This window comes from Taudactylus pleione, unplaced genomic scaffold (genome assembly GCF_031769625.1).
Source record: "Taudactylus pleione unplaced genomic scaffold, aTauple2 ptg001003l, whole genome shotgun sequence".
In the NCBI taxonomy this organism is placed as follows: domain Eukaryota; kingdom Metazoa; phylum Chordata; class Amphibia; order Anura; family Myobatrachidae; genus Taudactylus; species Taudactylus pleione.
Genome location: NW_028285404.1, coordinates 213,094 through 224,694, shown reverse-complemented (window position 1 = coordinate 224,694; position 11,601 = coordinate 213,094). Strand labels below are relative to the sequence as shown.

The 11,601-nt window shown below is 45.9% G+C and overlaps 1 protein-coding gene across 7 annotated transcripts in view; it reads right to left on the bottom strand.

The window, feature by feature from the left end:
* Window positions 1–574: 574 nt before the first annotated feature.
* Window positions 575–11,601, bottom strand: part of LOC148454338 (uncharacterized) — a 36,644-nt gene continuing 25,617 nt past the window's right edge. For 2 of the 7 annotated variants that reach the window (XM_088461023.1, XM_088461021.1), the window contains exons 2-6: window positions 5,581–5,746; window positions 4,701–4,892; window positions 3,772–3,895; window positions 2,793–3,455; window positions 575–1,725 (exon numbers count right to left, since the gene is read on the bottom strand). In XM_088461023.1, the coding sequence (XP_088317149.1) occupies window positions 734–1,725; window positions 2,793–3,455; window positions 3,772–3,895; window positions 4,701–4,892; window positions 5,581–5,673 (2,064 nt within the window). In that variant the 5' untranslated portion in view covers window positions 5,674–5,746 and the 3' untranslated portion in view covers window positions 575–733. Of the gene's footprint in view, window positions 1,726–2,792; window positions 3,456–3,771; window positions 3,896–4,700; window positions 4,893–5,580; window positions 5,747–11,212; window positions 11,286–11,314; window positions 11,334–11,355; window positions 11,485–11,601 lie in introns of those variants that run through there. The other 5 variants (XM_088461020.1, XM_088461026.1, XM_088461024.1 and 2 more) reach the window with 5 other exon arrangements.

The following is an 11,601-nucleotide window of genomic DNA, read 5'->3' as shown; positions in this document are numbered from 1 at the left end:
AGCAGGCCTTGCAACAGTTTTAGCATGGCCAAATAGCATAACTGTGGCAGGGCATGCTGGGATGTGCAGTTCTACAACAGTTGGGGGGCCACCAATTGCCCACCCCTAGTCTAAATGGTGATATAATAAATAATTCCCATATATTACTCAGAGAGAGAGAGAGAGAGAATGTGTGTGTATTATATATATATATATACATACATACATACATACACACACACACAATAACCAGCATAACATTGCCACGTGTACTGATGAGACAGAAAAACAGACAGTCTCATTACTTTTCATTTAGCGTGTGTGCATGTGTGATATATGTTGCATCTCCTGGGTTTTTATTTTTCCAGGTAGAATGGAAGACTTGCTGGCACTTGTAGTTCTGTCAGGTTGTAGGTCTTACGGCTTATAAGTGAATAGAAAGTTATCCTTAGTTACTGCGTTGAGTACTGTAACACTTACATTCTTTTATGCCATCCAAAAACTGCACTCCGCAATACAAAGTGACTTTCCGTCAGTGCACAGGAGTAATAATAAAATGCAAGAATACATGTAGGACAGTAATACACGGACACAGTTGTACATGGGCACCACATCACACATTTATATAGCAAAAAAAGGATCGGGGACAGGACAATGAGGAGTGTGTGGCAGGAGAAACACTTTCCATTTCCAAATACAAAACGTTCATGAATTCATTTTGGTCCAATAAGATTTTAAGTCCTAAACATCGTCCTCATTCAGGAACCGGAAACAATTTCTCACCTCTGTGAGTTTTTCTATGTTTATAAAGACTAGATTTGAATGCATAACATTTCCCACACTGAGAACAGGAAAAGGGCTTCTCACCCGTGTGACATCTCTGATGTATAGTCAGCGCTGCTTTCTGTGCAAAATGTTTCCCACACTCAGAACAGGAGTATGGCTTCTCACCCGTGTGACTCCTCTGATGTTCAAGAACATGCGATCTATATTGAAACCATTTCCCGCACTCAGAACATGAAAATGGCTTCTCACTGGTGTGACTCCTCTGATGGGCAACAAGATATGGTTTGCTTTTAAAACATATCCCACACTCAGAACATGAAAATGGTTTCTCCTCCGCGTGAAGTCTTCGATGACTATTAAGAGATTTTCTGTGTGTAAAACATTTCCCGCACTCCAAGCACAGAAATGGCTTCTCATCCCTGTGAGATCTCTGATGACTGACAAGAGAAGATTTGCATATAAAACATTTCCCGCACTCAGAACATGAAAAGCGCCTGTCGTCCATGTGACGCCTTCGATGATCAACAAGACTGGATTTCCTGGTAAAACATTTCCCACACTCAGAGCAGGAGAATGGCTTCTCACCAGTGTGAGTTCTCTGATGGGTAAGATAATTTGATCTCTTGTTAAAAGATTTCCCACACTCAGAACATGGATATTGCTTCTCCCCTGTGTGAGCTGGCAAGGCTCTGATATATTCTGTACTCTCTGCAATGTATTCTTCTCTTATGGAACCTCTATTAGCTGCACTATGTGTAACAGTGTCTGAGGTATCAGGAAAACATTCCTCATGCACCGAGGAACCAGATGATGTATCTGCATAGTGCAGTAATGGATGTATATTCGGGGTAATGGGGTTTTCTTCTGGAGAATCAAGTGTGATGTCATTATCTTCTGTTTCACACTTTGGAGATAAAATGAGATGTTCCTCCGAGGTATTCCCACTATTGTGTCCATCTGCTGGGGAAAAGTAATATAAAAGAAAATTACAATAACTACTCCACAGAAATCCCTCTAAATATCCAATTAGCAAAGTGAAGATGTTTCCTGGTACAATTCATGATTCACAGACTTTTAAACAATCCTGTATTTACAGCAGTTTATTAATGCATAATAATCTGCTAGGGACAGTCTCATCTCCAATGTGCATGCACAGTGTGAGCCGGGCTGCGCGTTTCAATGGCTCCGACTGTCAGGGAGACGGGATGGTCCCTAGGCTAGCAGGAGAGGAGGAGGATAAGGATCCGAGCAGCCGGAACAAAGTTCCAGAAAATGTTGTCACAAAGGTGGGAGCAGTCAAATGTCATTGAAAATCATGAAAAAAAGCCAAGACCACTTTTCCCTCTCTACTAAGCTGCACAGGTGGACCAATCACGGCAAAACCACTGCTTACTTAGAAGGACGGGCTTAGAACCTGTCATTTGGCTCCTTACAGGTGCAGTGTTGCATATCCTGGGTTCTATTTTGCCAAGTAGAATGCCAGCCTGGAAGACTTGCTGGCACTTCTAGTTCTGTCAGGTTTTAGGTCTTATGGCTTTGTTATTAGTTAATAGAAAGTTATCCTTAGTTAACTTATTGATAACTGTAACTCCTGCATTCTTTTATGTCATATGGGAGCAGCAGATCCAAAAACCGCACTTCGCCATACAAAGTGACTAGTATTGTGGAGTGCAGTGACAGTGCTTAGCAACAATGATAAAATGCAAGACTACATCATCTAGAACAGTAAACTACGGCCACAGTAGTAACAGTAGTAAATGGATGCCACATCAAACATTTATATAGTGAAAAAGATTGGGGAGGAGAGGTCAATGAAGAGTGTCTGGCAGGAAAAACACTTTCCATTTCCAAACACAAAACGTTCATGAATTAACTTTTTCAAAATAAAATTTAATTTCTGCGAAAACATTGTCCACATTCAGGAACCGGAAACAGTTTCTCACCTCTGTGAGTTTTTTGATGTTTATAAGGACTAGATTTGAATGTAAAACATTTCCCACACACAGAACATGAAAATGGCTTCTCACCCGTATGCCATCTCTGATGTATATTCAGCGGCTTCTCCTCTGCGTGAAGTCTTCGATGACTATTAAGAGATTTTCTGTGTGTAAAACATTTCCCGCACTCCAAGCACAGAAATGGCTTCTCATCCCTGTGAGATCTCTGATGACTGACAAGAGAAGATTTGCATATAAAACATTTCCCGCACTCAGAACATGAAAAGCGCCTGTCGTCCATGTGACGCCTTCGATGATCAACAAGACTGGATTTCCTGGTAAAACATTTCCCACACTCAGAGCAGGAGAATGGCTTCTCACCAGTGTGAGTTCTCTGATGGGTAAGATAATTTGATCTCTTGTTAAAACATTTCCCACACTCAGAACATGGAAATTGCTTCTCCCCTGTGTGAGCTGGCTGGGCTCTGATATATTCTGTACTCTCTGCAATGTATTCTTCTCTTATGGAACCTCTATTAGCTGCACTATGTATAACATTATCTGAGGTATCAGAGGAACACTCCTCATGCACAAAGGGTCCAGATGATGGATCTGCACAGTGTAGTACTGGGTGTATGTTTGGGGTAATGGGGTTTTCTCCTGGAGAATCTCGTGTGATGTCATTATCTTCTATTTCACACCTTGGAGATAAAATTAGATGTTCTTCGAAGGTATTCTGGCTATTGGGTCCATCTGATGGGAATAAAAAAACAAAAAAAAAAAAAACAAGTTTCTATTTACGATAAAAACTACACAGAAGTCCCCCTAAATTATCATCCAATTAGTAAAGTAAATATGTTCCATGGTACCATTTATGATTCACAGACATTTTGAGTATTCTGTTTGTATAGAAGCATATCTATATAATAATCTGCTAGGGTCTATTTCACCTTCAACGTGCATGCACAGTGTGAGTCGGGGTCTGCTTCCCAACAGCTCCAACTGCATGGCTATCCGAGGATCTAAGTATTAACAGCACTCTCCTTTATAATAAATGAGAGTCTCTTACCCAGTGATGTGAGGGACCGGAGATTCTCCATCATCACGTCCTTGTACAGACCCCTGTGTCCTTCTATATACTCCCACTCCTCCATGGAGAAATACACAGTGACGTCCTCACACCTTATAGGAACCTGACACACACAATGATACAGTCATCACCCAGACACATCCCCTGGTGTTACTGTAGAATGTCCCGTTCCCAGCAGTCACCTCTCCAGTCATCACACAGATACATCCCCTGGTGTTACTGTATAATGTCCCGTTCCCTTAAGTCACCTCTCCAGTCATCACCCAGACACATCCCCTGGTGTTACTGTATAATGTCCCGTTCCCAGCAGTCACCTCTCCAGTCATCACCCAGACACATCCCCTGGTGTTACTGTATAATGTCCCGTTCCCAGCAGTCACCTCTCCAGTCATCACCCAGACACATCCCCTGGTGTTACTGTATAATGTCCCGTTCCCAGCAGTCACCTCTCCAGTCATCACCCAGACACATCCCCTGGTGTTACTGTATAATGTCCCGTTCCCAGCAGTCACCTCTCCAGTCATCACCCAGACACATCCCCTGGTGTTACTGTATAATGTCCCGTTCCCAGCAGTCACCTCTCCAGTCATCACCCAGACACATCCCCTGGTGTTACTGTATAATGTCCCGTTCCCAGCAGTCACCTCTCCAGTCATCACCCAGACACATCCCCTGCTGTTACTGTATAATGTCCCGTTCCCAGCAGTCACCTCTCCAGTCATCACCCAGACACATCCCCTGGTGTTACTGTATAATGCCCCACTCCCAGCAGTCACCTCTCCAGTCATCACCCAGACACATCCCCCGGTGTTACTGTATAATGTCCCATTCCCAGCATTCACCTCTCCAGTCAGCACCCAGACACATCCCCCAGTGTTACTGTATAATGTCCCATTCCCAGCAGTCACCTCTCCAGTCAGCAGCTGAATGATCTTGTTGGTAAGTTCCAGGATCTTCTGGTCATTGTGTCTCTCATATATCAGTGAGTGGGGTGGAGGCACCGTGATGGGGCTCTGGGTCCTGCTCAGTCCTCCTGACACATGGGGATGGCTGCTGGGTATCTCACACTCCCCAGATGTCAGCTTTACTACTGTGTAATCCTGTGTATTGAGAGACATTAATGTATAAATATGACTAGATTGTGACTTTAAACTACCCATCTCTCCAGTCAAGTTCATGTGTTAGTAATAGCTGTGACACTCCCAGACTCCCTCACCTCCCCAGTCGGGTCCCTGTGTTAGCAATAGAGATAATAGTGTTGTCACTGTGACACTCCCAGACTCCCTCACCTCCCCAGTCGGGTCCCTGTGTTAGCAATAGAGATAATAGTGATGTCACTGTGACACTCCCAGACTCCCTCACCTCCCCAGTCAGATCCCTGTGTTAGTAATAGAGATAGTAGTGATGTCACTGTGATACTCCCAGACTCCCTCACCTCCCTGTGTTAGTAATAGAGATAATAGTGATGTCACTGTGACACTCCCAGACTCCCTCACCTCCCCAGTCAGGTCCCTGTGTTAGTAATAGAGATAGTAGTGATGCCACTGTGACACTCCCAGACTCCCTCACCTCCCCAGTCAGGTCCCTGTGTTAGTAATAGAGATAATAGTGATGTCACTGTGACACTCCCAGACTCCCTCACCTCCCCAGTCAGATCCCTGTGTTAGTGATAAAGACAAGAGTGATGTCACTGTGACCCTCCCAGACTCCCTCACCTCCCCAGTCAGGTCCCTGTGTTAGTAATAGAGATAATAGTGATGTCACTGTGACACTCCCAGACCCCCTCACCTCCCCAGTCAACAGGTAGATGATCTCCACGGTGATATGTAATATCCTCTCAGTCATGTGACTCCTGTCCTCGTCCATCCTCTGTGAATCCATGACTTATGCAGGACAGGTGTCACGGTTACGTGATTGTTAGTAAAGACTCTCCGGTTCCTCACAGCTCAGTTACCTAGGAATAAATATAATTATTATAAACACCATGTAACACAATTTTGCATGGAAGTCCTCTTTTCGCACTCTCCATGCTGCCGAGTTAAGCACAAGCATTAATGCGATTCACAGTCGTGAGCATCTCAGTTGTATCACCATATCTATTACTTAACGCAGTGGTTCCCAAACTTTTTGGAATCACGGCACCCTAGAGTATCAGCATTGTTTTCACGGCACCCCTTAGCCAAAAGTTTGTTATTGAGAAATTCAGTAAAAATGTAGTAAAGTAATAAAGTGACGTAAACTGCTCACCGGTCATCCTTAGGGTCAGTTATGTGGGGGTGGGCAGGGTTGAGCTTCTGTTTGTCCACATATTTACATTACATTGACCATTAATAATTTGATTTGGTGCTGGACCATCAACCTGAGGCACCCCAGGGTGCCACGGCGCACAGTTTGGGAACCACTTGACTTATATTCTTGTATCTCCGTTAGTCCATCATTCATGTATTTCCTGACATGTAGTTACTGTTATTGGTTAGATGAGCTGTTGCCAAACTTGTACAGAGTTTAATTAAAAAGAAAAAAGTTTTTTTTCGTTGTAACGTACTGAGGAGTGATAACTTTACAATATAAATAGAGGACATTTTCTGGAGTCCATCTGGGGGACACTGCAGATTGTGGGTTTAGAGGGGAGGCTGAGGGAGTAGCACTAAAAAAGATAATCTATTGGAGCTGAGACTTCATCCCACCTCCTCCAGTTATTTATCTAACAAAGCCTAAGGAGAACACAACGTGCAATAGACACAACAACCAACTAAGGAGGGAATGCTGTGTCCCAAGATCGATATAGAGGAACCAATTTTACAGTGAGAACAAAAAAAAAAAAATGTTTTCCTCTTATGTCCTATCTGGGGGTCACTGCCGACTGTGGGTCTTCCCAAAGCAAGCCTCATGTGGGGTGTCACGCACCGGCCTAGCCATGTACAAAACCTTATGCCTAAAACTGGTGTCTATGGCCACAAACCTATAGGAAGCAATACAATTTGGTGAAGCTGTTCAACCAATGTACCCTGTCACACCGCCCACGAGTAGAATGTGCCCAAATAGGGTCAGGAACAAGCTTACTCAAGGATCAGACAGTGTAATGGTTAGCATTACGCTGCCTCACAGCAATGAGGTCATGGGTTCAATTCCCACTACGGACCAAACTGTGTGGAGTTTGTATATTCTCCCTGTGCTTGCGTGGGTTTCCTCCGGGTGCTCTGGATTCCTCCCACACTCCAAAAATATACTGGTAGGTTAATTGGCTCCCAACAAAATTAACCCTAGTGTGTATGTGTGTGTGTACATGTGATAGGTAATATAGATTGTAAGCTCCACTGGGGCAGGGACTGATGTGATTGGCCAGATAATTCTCGGAATATGTGTGCGCTATATAAAATCTCGGAATATCTGTGTGCTATATAAATAACTGGTAATAAATAAAATATATAGCAGAAGTGATCAAGCGAGCCACGGACTGCTTCGAGGCAGGCCAGCCCCGTCTGAGAGTGTCATAGAGGACTAAGAGACTGTCCGACTTCCGAAGCGACGCGGTACTGCCCACATAAAACTTTAACATCCGGACAACATTCAAGAAGTGGAGAGGGCTATCAGAATTAGAAGGACGAAAAGCTGGATCTCTTGGTCCAGTTGTAATCTGTAAACCACATTGGGTTGGAAATACTGCAAAGTGCAGAGCACCACCTGATCAGTAGAAAATTAGGAGAGGGGAACTAGCACAGCTACCAGCTCCAAGACAAAAGAAAGGTCACCTTCCAAATATGCCACCGTAGGTCAACAACCAACTTATCGGGCTCAAAAGGAGCAAGATGAAACGCCTCCAAGACCAAATTGAGGTTTCAAGGCAGGGCAGGTTGAACGTCCAATGGCTGTACATGCATTACCCCCTGCCTGTACGTCCGGAAGCGTGGCAGGTGTTTCTGAAACAGGACCAAAAGGGCAGACCTTGTTACGAAAAAAGTCAGAGGCCCTTACACAACACGGCCTGTAAAAAGGAATGCAGATGCAGCAAGTCTAACCGTGTAGTCGAGACTACCTGGTGCTCAGACTACTTAATGTAAGTTTGCACACTCATGGTAAATAGCCACCATGGTAGGCTTAAGAGCCTGAAGCATAGTCTGCATCACAGCTGCAGAAAACCACTTGGAACTCAAAATCTGGTTCTCTATTGCCCCGAGGACAAAGTCAGCAGTTGTAAACTGGAACGAAGGAATGGCCATTAACTAAGCAGATTGTCCTGCAATGGCAGTCACAACAGCAGATCGACTAGCAGAGTCAGAAGGTCCGCATACCACACCCTCCACTTCCAGTCTGGTGCAATGAAGAGAACGTGAGCCTTCTCCCTCTTCATGCGGTGGATCACCTGCAGCAGCATGGAGATGGGTGGGAACAGGTAACCCTGACAAAAAGACCACCTGGTGGTCAGAGTGTCCACTAATGCCAAGTGAGGATCCCTGGTCTGCACACCGTAACATGGCAGCTTCCTATTTAGTTTGGATGCCACTCACCTGGATGGACCTTGTGATGAGTGAGGAAGTTGGCTTCTCAATTGTCCGCACATAGAATGAGTATGGCAGAAATGTCTGGAACACAGCATGATTCGGGCAGTCTCCGCTATGGCCTGGAGACTACTGGTCTCACCCTGCCGGTTAATATAGGCCAAAACCATTGCATTGTCCAACTGGACAGGAAATGCTTGCCCTGCAGGAACCTCTGAGCCTGAGACAGGTCATTTCAAAGCAGCCCACAGTTCTAGCATATTGATGGACAGAGAGGACTTTTCCATTGACCAAACCCACTGATACTGGAACCCCAAAGTTACCGCACTCTAGCCCAAGAGACTGGCATCTGTCGTGACCAGGGCCAATCCCAAATCGAGAACTGACAACCACACAGGTTGGGGGAGTGAAGCCAACACCAAGGACTGGCCACAAGTGACATACAGAACAACTGTATATCCAGGAAAGGAACTGATTTCCTCCAATGCCACAGATTATAACGCTGAAGAACCCAGGAATGGCAACGAGCAAAGGGGACCAATCGAAAGCAACTACCATCTTCCCAGGAAACTGTATACACCGCAGCTTGGATACCCGATGCGGGTGAAAAAAGAGACTGCACCAACAATTGCAGGGCCAGAATTTTGTCTTCCGGAAGAAAGACACACCAATACGACTTGTCAAAGAGAAGCCCCAGGAACATCATTCTTTGGACAGGAACCAGGTTAGATTTAGGAAAGTTGAGGATCCAATTGTGTTCCTCCAAGTCCGGCAGCACCAGCTGCAGATGATCGCTGAGCAGTGTCACGGAAGACGTCTTGAACAACAAGTAAGGGGTGACCGTGATCCCCTTTTTTTAGCAACAGGTTGATCACTTGGGCCATGACCTTGGTGTAGACCCTGGGTACAATGGAAAATCCAAATGGCAGGGCCCGAAACTGGAAGTAGAGGGACCCAATGGCAAACTGAATCAGCTCAATGTCCTGTTCCCAGAGGGGAAAATAACAGGCATTTTTGATGACAACTGATGTGAGGAATTTCTCCCCCATCCATGGAAGCTATGACGGAACACAAATAAGGACTGTGGCCTTTGCTAACCGGGCAATAGGGGCGTCCACCGATGAGGGAACCTTCTAAACTGTTGTGTCTTTATCCACAATGGATATGTGTACAGAAACCCTGCAGGAGGTGTAAATCGCCTTTCAGATTTGAGCCAGGCTTCCCGCAGCACGTCTGCAAAGGGAAAGTAATAACCTGCTTCCTCTTTTTTTTTAAAATTCAGAAGGAGCCAGGGAAGCAGGGGGCTCATCTTCCGCTATCTGTAAGGTAGGCGGATGGCCAGGATCAGGTTGTTGACTCCAAAGCCACTCACCAGAAGAGCCCACAGAATCCTCATTTCCCGGGATAATGGACACCAGGTATAGTCTGGCACTTTTGGAATCAGGGGGTGAAGGACCTCATGAACTTTTCAAAGGTGGAACAGACTATTGGAAGTCTATCCATCAGTTGGACCAGCCCGGGATCTACCGAGGTTTTCGGATATCTGTCTCCCTTTCAAAACATACTGATGGGTGCTAAAACACACAAAGGTTATATTATATATACATATACACACACGTGGGATTTATTCTTTTTTTAAATTAACAAGCAGAAAATGTATTTTAAATAGGAGATAGCAAAATACAGAACATAACCCTTTCTGATATAAGAGGCTTTAAAATTCCAAATAAGTCAGTAATACACTTCCTCAGAGAAGGAGCACATCTGAGCGCCCCGAAGGTGAGATTGCCCACACAAAGGGGGCGTGGTCACAAAAGGGGCGTGTCTTTAAGATGCACACACTTTTCATCACTCTTGGGGGTGTGCCTGCCACTTACGGACATGCTGGGCTGGCCCAATGCGCTGCTGTCTGTGTTCATGTGCCCGGCATCCGTTCACCAGTGGTGACAACTACACCACAGGTTTCCCCACCCACGGGTGGGGATGGCACCTGCAGGCTATTTTAGCCGCGCGCCGGCGGACAGGGTGCTTTCTACCCTTTAAAAGTAGGACAGGACACGGCGCCCCGCTAAGACAGCCTAGCGGGAACGCTACATAACACATGCTCATCACTGTACACAGGTCACACGTGCCACATGCTGATCACTATACACAGGTCACTCGTACCACGCACTGATCACTATATACAGGTCACTCGTAAAACGCGCTGATCTCTATACATCGGTCACACGTACTGTGCACCAGCGTTCCCGCTAGGCTGTTTTAGTGGGGCATTGTGCCCTGCCCTCCTTCTGGAGGGTAAAAAGTGCCCTGCCCTCACCGCGCAGCACATCGCTAAGACAGCCTGCTGGTGCCATCTTCACCCGCCGGTTGCAGGGAAATGTGACGTGACCCGGTCACCACCTGTGCATAGACGCTGGCCGCATGCGCCAAGTATCTATTCTACCTATCAGCAGCGCTTCGGGGTTGCCCAACGTGTCCGTAAGTGCCGGGCACGCCCCCAAGAGTGACGAAAAGTTGACGCTTCTTATAGAAACACCCCCTTTTCAATGGCCACGCCCTCTTTCCGGGTGCGAGCGCGCACATTCGGCCTGCCGCCGGAGCTAGAGTGAACACTACGCGCGCTGATCACTATACACAGGTCACACGTACCACACGCTGATCACTATACACAACTCACACGTACCACACGCTGATCACTATACACAGGTCACACATTCCACACGTTGATCATTACACACAGGTCACACATACCACACGCTGATCACTATACACAGGTCACATGTACCACACTCTGATTATTCACAGGTCACACGTACCACACGCTGATCACTATACACAGGTCACGCATAACACACGTTGATCACTATACACAGGTGACACGTACGGCGAGCTGATCACTATACACAGGTCACACGTACCACGCGCTGATCACTATACACAGGTCACACGTACCACGCGCTGATCACTATACACAGGTCACACAAACCATGCGCTGATCATTATACACAGGTCACACGTACCACGTGCTGATCACTATACAGAGGTCACATTAGTACTACACCTGATAATACTGAGCTCCTAAATGCAGGTGCTGGTGGTCTCTGGGTAATGGTGTCTCTGTCAGGGTCGTAAACTCGTAGGTAAAGTTGTATGGGAACATTTGCTATCAGACACGGAGGAGGAGGGCTTACATATGAATACTAGAGGTAGTGTAATTCAATGTCTGTACATGCTATTATTATTACGGACATTTTCCTGAAGACCATGTTTCACTGTGAAACATGAGCGGTCTCACCCAAAATGGCGC